Source organism: Bufo bufo, chromosome 4 (assembly GCF_905171765.1).
Source record: "Bufo bufo chromosome 4, aBufBuf1.1, whole genome shotgun sequence".
Lineage (NCBI taxonomy): Eukaryota > Metazoa > Chordata > Amphibia > Anura > Bufonidae > Bufo > Bufo bufo.
The window spans coordinates 297,407,007-297,426,365 of record NC_053392.1 but is presented as its reverse complement, the minus strand read 5'-3'; the positions used below and the strand labels follow the sequence as shown (position 1 = coordinate 297,426,365).

General features: G+C 45.9%; 1 protein-coding gene across 9 annotated transcripts in view; it reads left to right on the top strand.

Annotated features, from left to right (window-relative positions):
• SNAP91 (synaptosome associated protein 91) overlaps positions 1–19,359 on the top strand; it is a 203,847-nt gene that overhangs the window by 37,729 nt on the left and 146,759 nt on the right. For 8 of the 9 annotated variants that reach the window (XM_040428709.1, XM_040428707.1, XM_040428705.1 and 5 more), the window contains exon 2: positions 2,358–2,495. In XM_040428709.1, coding sequence (XP_040284643.1) covers positions 2,366–2,495 — 130 coding nt within the window. In that variant the 5' untranslated portion in view covers positions 2,358–2,365. Of the gene's footprint in view, positions 1–2,177; positions 2,257–2,357; positions 2,496–19,359 lie in introns of those variants that run through there. The other variant, XM_040428708.1, reaches the window with a different exon arrangement.

The window sequence follows — 19,359 nt, the reverse complement described above, 5'->3', positions numbered from 1 at the left end:
AAGAAAGGTGGCTATATTGGTCACTGATTTGTTTTTGTTTTGTTTTTGAATGTCAGAAATGTATATTTGTGAATATTGAGATGTTATATTGGTTTCACTGGTAAAAATAAATAATTGAAATGGGTATATATTTGTTTTTTGTTAAGTTGCCTAATAAGTATGCACAGTAATAGTCACCTGCACACACAGATATCCCCCTAAAATAGCTAAAACTAAAAACAAACGTCATATACACCATAGGGTGATACATATACAAGGGATTTGGTCATATACACTGTGGGGTGATACATATACCAGGGATCTAGTCATATACACCATAGGGTGATACATATACCAGGGATCTGGTCATATACACTGTAGAGTGATACATATACCAGGGATCTGGTCATACACACTGTGGGGTGATACATATACCAGGGATCTGGTCATACACACCATAGGGTGATACATATACCAGGGATCTGGTTATATACACTGTGGGGTGATACATGTACCAGGGATCTACTTCTATACACTGTGGGGTGATACATATACCAAGGATCTACTTCTATACTCTGTTGGGTGTTACATATACCAAGAATCTGGTAATACACACCGTAGGGTGATACATATACTAGGGATCTAGTCATATACACCATAGGGTGATACATATACCAGGGATCTGGTCATATACACTGTGGGGTGATACATATACCAGGAATCTGGTCAGATACACCATAGGGTGATACATATGCCAGGGATCTAGTCATATACACCATAGGGTGATACATATACCAGGGATCTAGTCATATACACTGTGAGGTGATACATATACCAGGGATCTGGTCATATACACTGTGGGGTGATACATATACCAGGGATCTGGTCATATACACTGTGGGGTGATACATATACCAGGGATCTGGTCATATACACTGTGGGGTGATACATATACCAGGGATCTGGTCATATACACTGTGGGGTGATACATATACCAGGGATCTGGTCATATACACTGTGAGGTGATACATATACCAGGGATCTGGTCATATACACTGTGGGGTGTTACATATACTAGGGATCTAGTCATATACACCATAGGGTGATACATATACCAGGGATCTGGTCATATACACTGTGGGGTGATACATATACCAGGAATCTGGTCAGATACACCATAGGGTGATACATATGCCAGGGATCTAGTCATATACACCATAGGGTGATACATATACCAGGGATCTAGTCATATACACTGTGAGGTGATACATATACCAGGGATCTGGTCATATACACTGTGGGGTGATACATATACCAGGGATCTGGTCATATACACTGTGGGGTGATACATATACCAGGGATCTGGTCATATACACTGTGGGGTGATACATATACCAGGGATCTGGTCATATACACTGTGGGGTGATACATATACCAGGGATCTGGTCATACACACTGTGGGGTGATACATATACCAGGGATCTGGTCATATACACTGTGAGGTGATACATATACCAGGGATCTGGTCATATACACTGTGAGGTGATACATATACCAGGGATCTGGTCATATACACTGTGGGGTGATACATATACCAGGGATCTGGTCATATACACTGTGGGGTGATACATATACCAGGGATCTGGTCATATACACTGTGGGGTGATACATATACCAGGGATCTGGTCATATACACTGTGGGGTGTTACATATACCAAGGATCTGGTCATATACACTGTGGGGTGATACATATACCAGGGATCTGGTCATATACACTGTGGGGTGATACATATACCAAGGATCTGGTCATATACACTGTGGGGTGATACACATACCAGGGATCTGGTCATATACACTGTGGGGTGATACATCTACCAGGGATCTGGTCATACACACTGTGGGGTGATACACATACCAGGGATCTGGTCATATACACTGTGGGGTGATACACATACCAGGGATCTGGTCATATACACTGTGGGGTGATACACATACCAGGGATCTGGTGAGATACACTATAGATGGGTGGTATTACTAGGCTGAGGCTGATTGGCTCTGCAGAGATCGGGCACCGTGTAGGGATCAGTCTGCAGTTCCTCCTTTAATAATTGAGAGCGGGCGATGTGAGTGCAGGTGGGGGGTGGGGCGGTGATATTCTAATCCCAGGCTGCCAGGGAGGAGGTGGAGGAGGAGGATGTGTTGTATTGTGAGGGACAAGACCTCGGTGCTGCAGCCGCCGTTCATCTGAGGGGATTCATCTACAGGAGCACCGAGCAGGTGAGGGGGCAGGATGCAGGATGCCTGGAGCCCCCATATTAGCCGGGTTCCGGCAGGGATGTGACAGGCTCCACTGACGCTGGATTTGTGTCTTGTGACAGGAGAGAAGATGTCGGGCCAGACGCTGACGGATCGCATCGCTGCCGCACAGTACAGTGTGACGGGCTCCGCCGTGGCCAGAGCGGTGTGCAAGGCGACCACTCATGAGGTGATGGGGCCCAAGAAGAAGCACCTGGACTGTAAGTGCCGGCAGCCGCCTTCCTGGACCGCTGTGTGTATCTATATATAATGACAGGCCTCACTGCCTGGGTGATATGGATGCTGCACTGTAGAAGCCGCCTCATTTACCTGGCACCATGTGTGCACCTGTATGCGGTGCCAGGCGTGTGTCATGTATGTGACCTTCCTTCACCCTTTTCTGTGGTGAGCAGATAGCAGCCCTGGAGTAATGCTCCTCCACCACACCCAGAGACCCCCTTCTGTCCTGTCCCCTTTATAATTCTCTAAGTACACGCCTTTATTATGTGTGATATAATTGTGTGTGTGTATATATATATATATATATATATATATATATATAGTGGACCTCCACATCTAAGCGACTGCTAGTCGAGGAGTTAAAGGTCTGTGGATACAGTACAGCATTCAGCCATCTCTGCCAGTCTAAGGGCCCATGCACACGGCGGTAGGTATTTTGCAGTCCACAAAAAATACAGATGACATCCATGTGCATTCCGTATTTTGCGGAATAGGACATCTTCTATTTATTTTGTGGGGCCACGGAACTGCCGTGCTGTCCACATCTTTTTTACAGCCCCATTGATTATGAATGGTTCCGTACGCAAAACATGCGGATCAGATGCAGAGAAAAACTACGACCGTGTGCATGAGGCCTTAAAGGATATGCCCCCATTGTCTGATGGGTGCGGTACCCTTAGGTGCGGGCACCTTTATCGAGAACGGAGCCCGGAAAGTGATGTACAGCGCACTGCGCATGTGCAGCCGCCCTCCATTAATTTCTATGGGGCCGCCAAAAAGTGCTGGCTCGGCTATTTCCATCAGGCCTGTAGAAGATAATGGGAGCGGTGGCCAGTCATGCACGGTGCGCTCCGATTCACTTCTATGGGGAGAGCGCTTGGTGGTGGCCGGACCGGAGTCCTCCAGCCACCACCTTGCGGGGCTCTGTTCCTGATATAGATGCGGGTTCTAGCGGTGGGACCTGCACCTATCAGACAATGGGGTGTATCCTAACAATATGCCCCCATTGTTTGGAATGAGACAACCCCTTAAAGATGCAGATTCCCCACTGAAAGCCATAGAGAAGTCCTGCATGTGTTTTGGCAAGAATTTTTGGTACAGAATCCGGTCATAAATCCTCACCCAAAAAACTCGGTGTGAACCTAGCCTAATAGCAATTAATTGGAGCTGCAGTGCGTCTGCTTGTAGGAGATATTCTCTATTGCTATACTCGTCTCTTGTGATGTCATTTTAAGGCCTCATGCACACCGCCATATTTTTCACCTGTATCCTCTCCTTACTTTTTACGGATAGCACTGACCTGTTCACTTCTATGGGGCCACACACGCATTCAATTTTGTGTGGCAGTTCCTCAAATTGGAAAACATGTCCTATTCTGGTTCGCACTGCAGATGAAAATAGTCTTTTCTAGTGACTGGGATGAGAAAAATGTGGAATACATAATGAAGATGTCTGTAGAACTGCAGATCTGCGGTTTGTGGACTGAAATACCGACACGTCGTATGAATCTTTCAATAGCAGAGGCAGGCTGTGGGCACCTGTGAAATGTTACGGTACTTATTTTTGACCAATACCTTTTTAATGTGGTCTTCCTGTTCTGTCTAGCATTTGGGCATGCCTACCGTCATCTCACAGTAGTAAACATCCTCCTCTGGTCTTCACTACTGAGCATGTGCAGCACTGTTTTAGGAATTGTAACTAAGGGCCTTGGAGCAACATGAAGTTACCTAATGTAAGAGACAGGAGAGAAAATATGAGAGATGAGAACTGATTGTCTATCACCACTAGAACACACTGCTTATAGTATAAGGGCAGGAGAGGACACAGGAGAGGGGAGAACGGATCATCTATCACTACTAGGACACCCTGCTTATCACTGTTTATAGTATAAGGGCAGGAGAGAACACAGGGCAGATGAGAACTGATTATCACTACTAGAACACCCTGCTTATCACTGATTATAGTATAAGGGGCAGGAGAGGACACAGGAGAGGGGAGAACGGATTATCTATCACCACTAGAACACCCTGCTTATCACTGATTATAGTATAAGGGCAGGAGAGAACACAGGAGAGGGGAGAACTGATTATCTATCACCACTAGGACACCCTGCTTATCACTGGTTTGATAGCTTGATAGAATATAAAATATATTCATGATTTAACATTTCTAAACTTTTCTAAATTTATATGAAATTTTATGTTATTTACACTATTAATACCATAATATTTTTTAACCTGGAGTCAGCACATTTCTACTGACTCTGATTCCACCGAAAACTAGCTCCAGCTCCACAACTCTGACTCCATAGCCCTGGGTGCTGTCACTTTATCCCTGCAGACTTTGTAATGGTTGGTCCAGGCTTAGGTAAATTTAAAGGGCTGTTCCCATCAATTGATTGCATTTTATATGATCAGTGGCCCCGGTTAAATCATGTTATGTATTAGGCTGAGTTCACATCAGTGTTCAGCCTTTTCTGCATCAGCATGTCCTCAGTGCTGTGATGGGAGCTGACTGGCTTATTTCACTAGCTAAGGTAATGGTAGCAGCAAGGTCACTACACAGTGCCTCCTGCACACAGCTGATAGATGGGGTGCTGCCGATATGATATTGATGGTAAGGATGGGTCTTCAATATAAAGACTCATGCACACGGCTGTAAGCGTTTTGCAGTGCCCAAATTGTCGATCCGCAAAACATGGATCTCAACCTAGTGCATTACACCATTGAAATGTATGGCTCCACATCTGCAAAAAAATGCGGTTCGGATGAGGACCCGTGAGACACTACGGATGTGTGCATGAGCCCTTAAGCTCTGCAAAACCCCTCTACACTCCAGCTTCCAAATCACTAAAAATGAACAAGAACATGGCTGCCGTGTGTGTTCCTGGCTGGTTAGTGATTTGGAGTCCGCAGGAGGTCATTTTATACAGATCAGAAACCACCTGCCCCTTCAAGGGTATATACAGTCCCGATCAAAAGTTTAAGACTTGAAAAATGGCAAAAAGGTTCCAAGTAGAGCTTCAACATGCAACAAGAAGAAATGGGAGTGAGACAAAACATTTTTGGAGCATTCAATTTAATAAAAATAACGATTAAACTGAAACTGAACTAAGCTGATCAAAATTTTAGGACCACATGCCTTTAAAAGGCCAAATCTGTGCAAAGATGTGGATTCATTGTCATTTTCTGGCAGGTAGTCACACGTTGTGATGGCAAAGGCAAAAAAACTCTCCCTTTTTGAACGTGGTCGGGTTGTTGAACTGCATAAGCAGGGTCTCTCACAGCGCGCCATCGCTGCTGAGGTGGGACGCAGTAAGACAGTCATTTGGAATTTCTTAAATGATCCTGAGGGTTATGGAACAAAAAAGTAAAGTGAAAGACCCAAAAAAATTTCATCAGCACTGAGCCGGAGGATCCAATTGGCTGTCCGTCAAGACACTGGACGATCCTCGACCCCATTTAAGGCCCTTACTGGTGCTGACTGCAGCCCCATAACCATCAGACGGCATCTGAGACTGAAGGGCTTCAAAAACAAAAAACGTCTTCAAAGACCTCGTCTTCTTGAACGCCACAGAACTGCTCGTTTGGACTTTGCAAGAGAGCACCAAACATGGGACATTCAAAGGTGGAAGAAAGTTTTATTCTCTGATGAGAAAAAATTTAACCTTGATGGTCCTGATGGTTTCCTGATGGCATGTCAAGCAGATCCCACCTGAGATGTTTTCTACGCGCCACAGTGGAGGGGGTGCCATAATGGTCTGGGGTGCTTTTTCCTTCAGTGGAACAATGGAGCTTCAGGAAGTGCAGGGGCGTCAAATGGCCGCTGGCTATGTCCAGATGTTGCAGAGAGCATTCCTCATGACTGAGGGCCCTCGTCTGTGTGGTAACGACTGGGTTTTTCAACAGGACAACGCTACAGTACACAATTCCCGCAGGACAAGGGACTTCTTCCAGGAGAATAACATCACTCTTTTGGCCCATCCTGCGTGTTCCCCTGATCTAAATCCAATTGAGAACCTTTGGGGATGGGTGGCAAGGGAAGTTTACAAAAATGGACAACAGTTCCAGACAGTAGATTGCCTTCGTGCGGCCGTCTTCACCACTTGGAGAAATGTTCCCACTCGCCTCATTGAAACGCTTGCATCAAGCATGCCGAAACAAATTTTTGAAGTGATAAACAATAACTGCGGAGCTACTCATAACTGAGTTCATGTTTGGAAGTTGGATTTCTGTTTTGGGGGGGTTTAGTTTTTTTTGGGAGGTGTGGTTCTAAACTTTTGATCAGCTGAAAAACAGCCTGTTTCAGTTTATTCGTGGTTTTCATTAAATTGAATGCTCAAATTTTTTTTGTCTCACTCCCATTTCTTCTTGTTGCCTGTTGAAGCTCTAGTTGGAACCTTAAGATCCACCCATGCTAAATATGATTTTTTTGCCATTTTTCAAGTGGTCTTAAACTTTTGATCAGGACTGTGTGTGTGTGTATATGTATGTATATATATATATATATATATATACACTGCTCAAAAAAATAAAGGGAACACAAAAATAACATATCCTAGATCTGAATTAATTAAATATTCTTCTGAAATACTTTGTTCTTTACATAGTTGAATGTGCCGACAACAAAATCACACAAAAATAAAAAAATAGAAATTAAATTTTTTAACCCATGGAGGTCTGGATTTGGAGTCACACTCAAAATTAAAGTGGAAAAACACACTACAGGCTGATCCAACTTTGATGTAATGTACTTAAAACAAGTCAAAATGAGGCTCAGTAGTGTGTGTGGCCTCCACGTGCCTGTATGACCTCCCTACAATGCCTGTGCATGCTCCTGATGAGGTGGCGGACGGTCTCCTGAGGGATCTCCTCCCAGACCTGGACTAAAGCATCTGCCAACTCCTGGACAGTCTGTGGTGCAACGTGACGTTGATGGATAGAGCGAGACATGATGTCCCGGATGTGCTCAATTGGATTCAGGTCTGGGGAACGGGCGGGCCAGTCCATAGCATCAATGCCTTCGTCTTGCAGAAACTGCTGACACACTCCAGCCACATGAGGTCTAGCATTGTCTTGCATTAGGAGGAACCCAGGGCCAACTGCACCAGTATATGGTCTCACAAGGGGTCTGAGGATCTCATCTCGGTACCTAATGGCAGTCAGGCTACCTCTGGCGAGCACATGGAGGGCTGTGCGGCCCTCCAAAGAAATGCCACCCCACACCATTACTGACCCAATGCCAAACCGGTCATGCTGGAGGATGTTGCAGGCAGCGGAACGTTCTCCACGGCGTCTCAAGACTCTGTCACATGTGCTCAGTGTGAACCTGCTTTCATCTGTGAAGAGCACAGGGCGCCAGTGGCGAATTTGCCAATCTTGGTGTTCTCTGGCAAATGCCAAACGTCCTGCACGGTGTTGGGCTGTAAGCACAACCCCCACCTGTGGACGTCGGGCCCTCATATCGCCCTCATGGAGTCTGTTTCTGACCGTTTGAGCAGACACATGCACATTTGTGGCCTGCTGGAGGTCATTTTGCAGGGCTCTGGCAGTGCTCCTCCTGTTCCTCCTTGCACAAAGGCGGAGGTAGCGGTCCTGCTGCCGGGTTGTTGCCCTCCTACGGCCTCCTCCACGTCTCCTGATATACTGGCCTGTCTCCTGGTAGCGCCTCCATGCTCTGGACACTACGTTGACAGACACAGCAAACCTTCTTTCCACAGCTCGCATTTATGTGCCATCCTGGAGAAGCTGCACTACCTGAGCTACTTGTGTGGGTTGTAGACTCCATCTCATGCTACCACTAGAGTGAAAGCACCGCCAGCATTCAAAAGTGACCAAAACATCAGCCAGGAAGCATAGGAACTGAGAAGTGGTCTGTGGTTACCACCTGCAGAACCACTCCTTTATTGGGGGTGTCTTGCTAATTGCGTATAATTTCCACCTGTTGTCTATCCCATTTGCACAACAGCATGTGAAATTGATTGTCACTCAGTGTCGCTTCCTAAGTGGACCGTTTGATTTCACAGAAGCGTAAATGACTTGGAGTTACATTGTGTTGTTTAAGTGTTCCCTTTATTTTTTTTGAGCAGTGTGTGTGTGTGTGTGTGTGTGTATATATATATATATATATATATATATATCTCTCTCATGCGGATATCCACTGTTGCAAAGGGTGAAATACACTGTAAATCTGCCCAAAAATCCAACATATCTACAGTCTTACCTTTTGTAGGGGGTCATACGCCTATAGAAGTGGTCAGCGCTGTTGGACCTCACAGACCACTAGGAATATATGGATGCCTCTTGTACAGTATATGGGTGGTCCTCACTCCCACCATACGAGTGCAAGAAAAATAGAAGTAGCCACAGTGTCCACATTCAATGTCCTATGTTCATTATTCCTAAAAATTAGGAATTAGGAATTTTTACCCTACGTTTACATCTGCATTGTGAAATGCAGCAGGTTTTTCCGGCAGAGGTATAGATGGATAATGTAGGGATCTGGTCACTTTCCGCCATAATGCCGGCTTTCGGCCAGACAAAAAGTCGTGAATGCAGGACTTTTTGTCCACCTGAATGCCAGCATTTTTGATGGAAAGCGGCTGGATTCCCGTCGGATCCCATTGTAGTCAGTAGTGATCCATAACTTTGCGGCATTATCCGGCTACACTAGATTTCACAATGCAGATGTGAACGTAGCCTAAGGCTAGGTCTACACAACGACATTTTTGTCGCACCAATGTCGCGTGACAATTTTTATAATAATAGTCTGAGGTGTCACACTGCGGCATACTGCGACGCGACATTCGCAAAAAATCCATTCGCAGTCGCAGCATCTCGCAGTGTGACACCATAGTCTATCATTATAAAAATTGTTGCGCGACATTGGTGCGACAAATGTTGCAGTGTAGTTGTGCCCTATCTGTCACGTGACATATTGTCGCCGTGTAGATCTAGCCTAATAAAGATGAAGGTCGAGTGGATGTTGTGGACTGATACAGAAATTGAGTCTGAGCAGCACCCAATGTAGAATACACTAGTTTACTTGGGTACAGCCCGTCAGTCCTTTGTCTTCTGAAGATGTCGTGCATCAGATTAGGTTAATTAGCAAGTGACAGTCGTTATATCTTCCCAATTACCTTAGCCAAGCTGTAGACTAGGAATAATCCCCTGTTTCATTATGTGCACCATTATTATTTCCTGTCTTAACGCTGGCAGATAGTCTGCCAGATCATCGCTAACGAGCGCAGTAATACTGCCGCCAATTACCCGATAAACAAGCTTGTTCATCGGGCAATCCATATTTTTTTTTAAACGTGCTTAAAAATGGTTTGCTGGCCAGAAATCGTGCTGTCTAGTCCTGATCTGCTGCCGACAAACAAGTCAGTATGGGGACGAGCAGTGGCATTAGTGATCACTCCTCCCCATACTGTAGAGGAGATCGTAAGCAAGCAGTTGCAGGGAAAAAACGCTTTCCTCCCGACAATCTTCTGCCACATCGCTGCATATCATACAGCCATTAACTAGTTCAGGTCCAGGCTATTCTGTGACTTTAGGACCCAAAGCTGTGTATGCATAACTGCGCACCGTAAAACAGAATTTTTTTTTTATTATTCCAGTTTTCTCTCACCTCTTTGCCCACCTGCCATGAACCAGGGCCCTTTCTTTATCCTAAGGCCCCTTTCACACGAACAATACAGATTGGTTTTAGGGTATTTTCAGTGAAACTCTCACCATTTCGCAAGCAAGTTCAGTCAGTTTCGTCTGCGTTCAGTTTTTTTCCACGCGGGTGCAATCCATTTTGATGCATTTTTTCACGCGCGAAAAAAAAAAACCCTGAAGGTTTACAAACATCTCCTCCTACCAATCTTCAGTGAAAAACGCACTGCATTCGGATTATATCCGGATGCAATGCGTTTTTCACTGAAGCCCCATTCACTTCTATAGGGCCAGGGCTGTGTGAAAAACGCAGAATATGGCCTCATGCACTTGACCGTTGTGTGTTTTGCGGTCTGCAAATCGCGGATCCGCAAAACACGGATGGCGTCCGTGTGCGTTTCGCAATTTGCGGAACGGCACGGACAGCCTTTAATATAACTGCCTATTCTTGTCCGCAAAGTGCAGACAAGAATAGGACAGGTTATATTTTTTTTGCGGGGCCATGGAACGGAGTAACGGATGCGGACAGCACATGGAGTGCTGTCTGCGTCTTTTGCGGCCCCATTGAAGTGAATGGGTCCGCATCCGAGCCACCAAAACTGTGGCTCGGATGCGGACCAAAACAGCCGTGTGCATGATGCCTATAGAACACGATTCTCAACGCAGAGATGATGTGGGAAAAAAAACGGTCATGTACACAGACCCATTGAAATGAATGGGTCAGCATTCAGTATGGGTGCTATGTGTTCACGTCACGCATCGCACACACGCGATAGGGCTGTAAAAAGGTCTATAACATGATCTCTTTTGGCCTCCTGAATGGCGGCGTAGAGCATGTTACCTGAGACAAGTTGTTTTCCGGACCCTCGTCCTGCCAAAAATAATAGTGATTTTCGCCAGTACAACTTTTTGGACATGATCTGTAGTTCCAGTGTGCGGCACACAAAATAATAGTTTAAAAGCTGCAAAAAATTCCTGTGTAATAAACAGTGAATGTGTTAGTGCCATAGATGTGAGCTATAGTGCCATAGATGCAATGGCCTCACCTTCTTTTGTCTCCATGGAGGGGTTCATGGTCCCTTCAATAGGGTCAGGCAAATAAGCCACTGCAGGACACTTCTGACTGTGGCTCATCTCCTGTGGAAACAAATGATAGGGCATGTTGAAATCCATGCCCTTCGCATCTTTCATCTGGACTGTTTTAGACGCAAAACCACAAGCTCCACAGGTCTTTTTAAAGGTCTCATCCTTTCATGCTGAGTCCTCAAGGATGTCCACTTTTTCTTCTGACACTGTAATACAGTCTGCTGGAGATCACTACTTCCCCCATCTTCTCGATGATATCATAAACTGCCTTTCTCCATTACATCACTTTGTATTTTACCAATTTGCTAATTAATATAATATAGATCATGCGTATCCTACCAGAAGTCGTGAGGATGTTGTACGGTCCCACCGGTGGCAGGTAACGTAATAAATGGGTATTACTAAGAGCTGAGCAGCCGCTAATCACATAGCGGTGGAGAGTGACATAAGACACACGCAGATCTGTCACACCTGTGGTGCTTGTCCTGACCTTCTCGGGTTGGAATTGGTCCAGATGTGCAGCAGCTAAGAACATGTAGTTCCCTGGAGAGTAATATTTTTTAATTTAGTCATTAATTATTATCCAGGAGTGACAATGGAGGCCGCTCTCCCGGGAGTGAGCACTAGAATTGTGCTCTGTGAATGACCCTTCCACTATTGTGCGGCCCTCTGGTTCTTTGTCTACAAGACACAACAGATTTGGTCAAGGCATCGTATGCCCCGTCAGCTGACCTTCACCAGGTCAAATGACCCATATGCCTAATTTACTTTCTTGTAACTTGTTTTTTGTGGATGTGTAAAAGTGTAGGTAAAGCACAGAAGAGTGTGCCATTTAGGCTGACCGCTTAGGGTGCCTCCACACATGGTTTTGGGCATTTCTTTTGGTGGCCAAAAAAAATGCCTCACTTGCACAGCATTTTTTTTTGAGGTGTTTTGTCCCATTGATTTGGCCTGCAAACAGACCTCCGTGTTGGCAAAGAACTTTTCCACGCAGGGATTGTCGTAGACGCACCTAATTTATGACAAGCCACATGGAACAATCCCTTTAGATGGACTTTCCAAGACCCCAAGAAATTAAGGTGCTATAAAATAACAATAGTAAAGCCTTACTTTTCTGATCCCAGACTGCCCCAGTAGTCCCCACCACTCTGCCATGTAACCAAGGACCGTGGTTGACTGTAGTGTTCACATGGGGTATCTGAAAGCAGATTGGATAGGCCATCAATCTAAAAATCCTGGAGAATCCCTTAAGGGGGTTGTCCGTGTTCAGAGCTGAACTCGGACATACCCTTATTTTCACCCAGGCAGCCCCCCTGAGGCTAGCATCAGAGCATCTCATGCTCCGATGTGCTCCCTTGCCCTGCTCTAAATCGCGCAGGGCACGGGCTCTTTTGTTTATCATAACACACTGCTGGGCAGAAACCTCTGCCCGGCAGTTTGTTCGGTGATGTCACCAGCTCTGATGGGCGGGCTTTAGCGCTGGCCTAGCCGTTTTACTGGCTAGGGCAGCGCTAAATCCCGCCCATCCGTGCCGGTGATGTCACCGGGCTTCCTGGCAGCCCCATGGAGAGCCTAATTCGTCACCGGAACTCCTAAAAATGCCTATGCCCTGCGCGATTTAGCACAGGGCAAAGGAGAGCATCCGAGCATGAACTGCTCCGATGCTCTTGTCAGGAGGGCCGCCGGGGTGAAAATGGAGGTATGTCCGGGTTCAGCTCTGAACCCGGACAACCCCTTTTAACCCCTTAAGGACCTAGGACGTACCGGTACGCCCTATTTCCCGAGTCCTTAAGGACCTAGGACGTACCGGTACGCCCTATTTCCCGAGTCCTTAAGGACCGAGGACGTACCGGTACGTCCTGACTTAAAATCGGAACTCCGGCGCCGCAGGGGTTAATCGGAACGGGATTTCGGCTGAAATCATTCAGCCGGCATCCCGTAACAATGCAGGGGGGGGTCATTTGACCCCCCCGTATCGGCGATCGCAGAAAACCGCAGGTCAATTCAGACCTGCGGTTTTCTGCGTTTCCGGTCCATTCGGGTGTCCTGTGACCCGATGAACCGGAAAAAGACTGCGATCGGTGGCGTAATTATACACCACCTATCGCAGTCCGAGGATTTGGAGAGGCGGTGCTGGCCCTGGTGCTGAATGCCGCTGTCCAGGGTGCTGATTGGTGCAGGGGAGAGAGGCGCGAGATTCAAACTTCCTGCGCTCCTCTCTCCCCTCCTCTTCCTGTCCAGCACCCTGACCGTGCAGCATCGTCCAGCACCAGCTCCTGTGTCCCCCTAATCGGAATCCATCACCCTCCTGCACCCATCGCCACCCAGGTAGGTTAGGGTCAGTGAGGGAGAGGCACCGTTAGGCAGGGAAAGAAGGGAAAAGTAAGTTAGAAAAAAAAAAAAAAAAGTACTTTTATTCCAAACTTCCATCTAACCCTAACCCAGACCCCTCCTGCCCCTTGCCCCCCCCCCCCCCCCCCCCCCGCCACTTCCCCCCCCCCCCACCTGCCTCCCCCCCCCCCCCCCCCCCCCACCCGCCCCCCCCACCCCCCACTCACCACCACTTTTTTTTTTCTGCGTGCGCTGACTGGCCGGCACTTTTTAGCGTCCGTCCACTGTTAGCGCATCGCCCGCCCCACCACCCCACCGACCGCTGATCAGCGTTGTACCGCTGATCAGCAAGTTTTAACTTTTTTTTTTTCTAACACTTGCCCATTTTTTTGCCTGGACTTTTTAGTACGCGAACACCCGTTGCCCCCACACACACGCACATATAATAAAGTTTGCCACACACGCACACCTACACGCACACACACCCATGGCCCACCGGATGTTCTCGGCCGAGGAGGCATACGCCCAGATTGCCTCCGACTCTGAGAGCCCCAGTGAGGATGAGGATGACCCCACATTCCTTTTGTCATCCGCATCCTCCTCCTCATCATCTGATGACGATGAGCCACCAAGGCGGCGGAGACGCCGCCAGGCGGAGCCAGGGGCCCCACATGCTAGGGATCCTGTGGCCCACCCTAGTACGAGCCGCCCTGGGGTTCGTACTGGTTTCCCGGCCCACCAAATAAGTCCACCGGAGCCCCCTGCCGATGAACTTAGCTGGTGTCCCCCAGTGGACTTTGAGCCTGAGATTCCGGATTTTGCTGGCAATCCTGGAATCCAGATTCCCACAGTGGGGTTTACTGAAATAGACTATTTTAGTTTTTTTTTCAGTAACTCACTGGTGAATTTGATGGTGGAGCAGACGAATCTGTACGCCCAACAGTTCGTCGCTCAAAACCCAGGCTCAGTTTTGGCTAGACCCGGTGGCTGGACGCCGGTCAGTGCAGCCGAAATGAGGACATTTTGGGGCCTCGTGCTGCATATGGGTCTAGTCCAAAAACCCAGTGTCAGGCAATACTGGAGTGGGGACGTCCTATACCAGACCCCACTGTACAGTATGGTCATGATACGTCACCGGTTTGAGGCCATCCGGAAATGTCTGCATTATTCCGATAATGCAGCATGTCCCCCCCGAAGTGATCCTGCCTATGACCGGCTGTATAAGATACGGCCGGTCATCGATCACTTTGGGGCCACATTTCAGCAGGCCTACGTACCTGGAAGGGAGGTCGCGGTTGATGAGTCTCTCGTTGCGTTCAAGGGGAGACTCAGTTTCCGCCAATACATTCCCACAAAGCGGGCGAGGTATGGCGTGAAGCTATACAAAATTTGTGAGAGTGCCTCAGGGTACACTTACAAATTTCGTGTGTACGAGGGGCGAGATTCCCGTATTGAACCCCCAGAATGTCCCCCCACTCTGGGTGTTAGCGGGAAACTCGTGTGGGACCTTATGTACCCACTGCTGGATAATGGTTACCACTTGTACGTGGATAACTTTTATACCAGCATTCCCTTGTTCAGGTCCCTTGCCGCCAGATCCACGTTCGCTTGTGGGACCGTGCGGAAAAATCAACGCGGCCTCCCTGCCTACCCCCTCCAGGTACCTATCCCCAGGGGTGAGACCCGTGCCCTTACCAGTGGAAACCTGTTGCTGGTCAGGTATAAGGACAAGAGGGATGTCCTTATGCTGTCCACAATCCACGGTAACGGCACCACCCCTGTCCCTGTGCGAGGTACCGCGGCAACGGTCCTCAAGCCCGATTGTATCGTCGACTACAATCGGTATATGGGAGGAGTTGATCTCTCTGATCAAGTCCTCACGCCATATAACGCCATGCGCAAAACCCGGGCATGGTACAAAAAAGTTGCGGTCTACTTGGTACAGGTTGCCATGTACAACTCTTTTGTACTATCCCGAAGCGCTGGCAGCACAGGGACATTCCTCCAGTTCTATGAGGCAGTCCTCAAAGACCTGATCTTTTCGGACCGGGAAAGAGCAGGCCGGAGTACCTCGGGAATTGGAGGCGCCCGGATCGTCCCTGGCCAACACTTTCCAGGTGTGGTCCCCCATACTGGAAAGAAGGGACGAACCCAAAAAAAGTGCAGAGTGTGTCACAAGAGGGGGATACGGAAGGACACCACTACTCAATGTGACACTTGCCCCGATCATCCGGGCCTCTGCATTATCAATTGCTTCAGGGAGTATCACACTTCCATGGAGTACTAAATTTTTATAATCCTCAACAGTCCACTAGAGAACATAAAACACTATGGCTCTCAGACTTTGGAGACACGGAAACAATTTTTCTTTCCCCAAAAAATATTAGTTTTAGAGCAGGCATCCTCAAACTGCGGCCCTCCAGATGTTGTAAAACTATAACTCCCAGCATGCCCAGACAACCTACAGCCATCAGCAGGGCATGGTGGGAATTGTAGTTTTACAATATCTGGAGGGCCGCAGTTTTAGGATGCTTGCTTAGTGTCTCCAAAGTCTGAGAGCCATACATATTGGGCATCGTCGCGTGCGTAAAAGTCGTCGCTATAAAAATAACTTTTGACCAAACGCCTCGGATGAACGGTGTTAAAAATATAAAATAAAAACTGTGCCAAAACACCAATTTTTGGGCAAAATTTCAATTTGAATCCATTTTGCCGGTAATAAAGCAAGGGTTAACAGCCAAACAAAACTAAATATTTATTGCCCCGATTCTGTAGTTTGCAGAAACACCCCATATGTGGTCGTAAATGGTTATATAGCCGCACGGCAGGGCATAGAACGAAGGGAACTCCATATGGTTTCTGGAAGGCAGATTTTGATGGACAGTTTTTTTTTTGACACCATGTCCCATTAGAAGCCCCCCCTGATGTAGCCTAGACTAGAAACTCCAAAAAAGTGACCCCATCTAAGAAACTACACCCCTCAAGGTATTCAAAAGTTACTTTACAAACTATGTTAACCCTTTAGGTGTTCCACAAAACCAAATAGTGAATGTAGAAACAATTTTAGAATTACATTTTTTTGTTACATTGCCTCAAAAAAGACTAATATAGAGCAACCAAAAATCAAATTTACCCCAAAAATAGTCCCAAAACAACAACCACCTTATCCCGTAGTTTCCTAGATGGGGTCACTTTTATGGAGTTTCTACTCTAGGGGTGCATCAGGGGGCTTGAAAGGGTACATGGTGTCAATAAACCAGTCCAGCAAAATCTGCCTTCCAAAAATGACGTTCCCCTTCTTCTATGTCCTGCCGTTTAGCCAAATAGTAGTTTACGACCACATATGGGGTGTTTTTGCAAACTACAGAATCAGGGCAACCCATTTTGAGTGTTGTTTGGCAGTTAACCCTTGTTTTACTCCTGGAAAAAATTGATTATATTGGAAAATTTTCCAAAAAATAGAAATTTCAAAATTGTTTCTCCATCTGCCATTAACTCTTGTGGAACACCTAAAGGGTTAACAAAGTTTGTAAACCCAGTTTTGAATACCTTGAGGGGTGTACTTTCTTAGATGGAGTCACTTTTTTGAAATTTCTATTCTAGGGGTGCAACAGGGGGCTTCAAATGGGACATGGTATAAACAAAACCAGTCCTGCCAAATCTGCCTTCCAAAACCCATATGGTGTTCCCCTCCTTCTATGTGCTACCGTTCGGCCAAACAGTAGTTTACAACCACATATGGGTTGTTTATGAAAACTACAGAATCAGGGCAACCCATTTTGAGTGTTGTTTGGCAGTTAACCCTTGTTTTACTCCTGGAAAAAATTGATTATATTGGAAAATTTTCCAAAAAATATAAATTTCAAAATTGTTTCTCCATCTGCCATTAACTCTTGTGGAACACCTAAAGGGTTAACAAAGTTTGTAAACCCAGTTTTGAATACCTTGAGGGGTGTACTTTCTTAGATGGAGTCACTTTTTTGAAATTTCTATTCTAGGGGTGCAACAGGGGGCTTCAAATGGGACATGGTATAAACAAAACCAGTCCTACCAAATCTGCCTTCCAAAACCCATATGGTGTTCCCCTCCTTCTATGTGCTACCGTTCGGCCAAACAGTAGTTTACGACCACATATGGGGTGTTTTTGCAAACTACAGAATCAGGGCAACCCATTTTGAGTGTTGTTTGGCAGTTAACCCTTGTTTTACTCCTGGAAAAAATTGATTATATTGGAAAATTTTCCAAAAAATATAAATTTCAAAATTGTTTCTCCATCTGCCATTAACTCTTGTGGAACACCTAAAGGGTTAACAAAGTTTGTAAACCCAGTTTTGAATACCTTGAGGGGTGTACTTTCTTAGATGGAGTCACTTTTTTGAAATTTCTATTCTAGGGGTGCAACAGGGGGCTTCAAATGGGACATGGTATAAACAAAACCAGTCCTACCAAATCTGCCTTCCAAAACCCATATGGTGTTCCCCTCCTTCTATGTGCTACCGTTCGGCCAAACAGTAGTTTACGACCACATATGGGGTGTTTTTGCAAACTACAGAATCAGGGCAACCCATTTTGAGTGTTGTTTGGCAGTTAACCCTTGTTTTACTCCTGGAAAAAATTGATTATATTGGAAAATTTTCCAAAAAATAGAAATTTCAAAATTGTTTCTCCATCTGCCATTAACTCTTGTGGAACACCTAAAGGGTTAACAAAGTTTGTAAACCCAGTTTTGAATACCTTGAGGGGTGTACTTTCTTAGATGGAGTCACTTTTTTGAAATTTCTATTCTAGGGGTGCAACAGGGGGCTTCAAATGGGACATGGTATAAACAAAACCAGTCCTACCAAATCTGCCTTCCAAAACCCATATGGTGTTCCCCTCCTTCTATGTGCTACCGTTCGGCCAAACAGTAGTTTACGACCACATATGGGGTGTTTTTGCAAACTACAGAATCAGGGCAACCCATTTTGAGTGTTGTTTGGCAGTTAACCCTTGTTTTACTCCTGGAAAAAATTGATTATATTGGAAAATTTTCCAAAAAATAGAAATTTCAAAATTGTTTCTCCATCTGCCATTAACTCTTGTGGAACACCTAAAGGGTTAACAAAGTTTGTAAACCCAGTTTTGAATACCTTGAGGGGTGTACTTTCTTAGATGGAGTCACTTTTTTGAAATTTCTATTCTAGGGGTGCAACAGGGGGCTTCAAATGGGACATGGTATAAACAAAACCAGTCCTGCCAAATCTGCCTTCCAAAACCCATATGGTGTTCCCCTCCTTCTATGTGCTACCGTTCGGCCAAACAGTAGTTTACGACCACATATGGGGTGTTTTTGCAAACTACAGAATCAGGGCAACCCATTTTGAGTGTTGTTTGGCAGTTAACCCTTGTTTTACTCCTGGAAAAAATTGATTATATTGGAAAATTTTCCAAAAAATATAAATTTAAAAATTGTTTCTCCATCTGCCATTAACTCTTGTGGAACACCTAAAGGGTTAACAAAGTTTGAAAAAACAGTTTTGAATACCTTGAGGGGTGTAGTTTCTAGAATGGGGTCATTTTTGGGAGGTTTCTATTATCTAAGCCTCACAATATGACTTCAAACCTGAACTGGTCCATAAAAAGTGGGATTTTGAAGATTTCTGAAAATTTCAAAATTTGCTTCTAAACTTCTAAGCCTTGTAACATCCCCAAAAAATAAAATATCATTCCCAAAACAATTCAAGCATGAAGTAGACATATGGGGAATGTAAAGTCATCACAATTTTTGGGG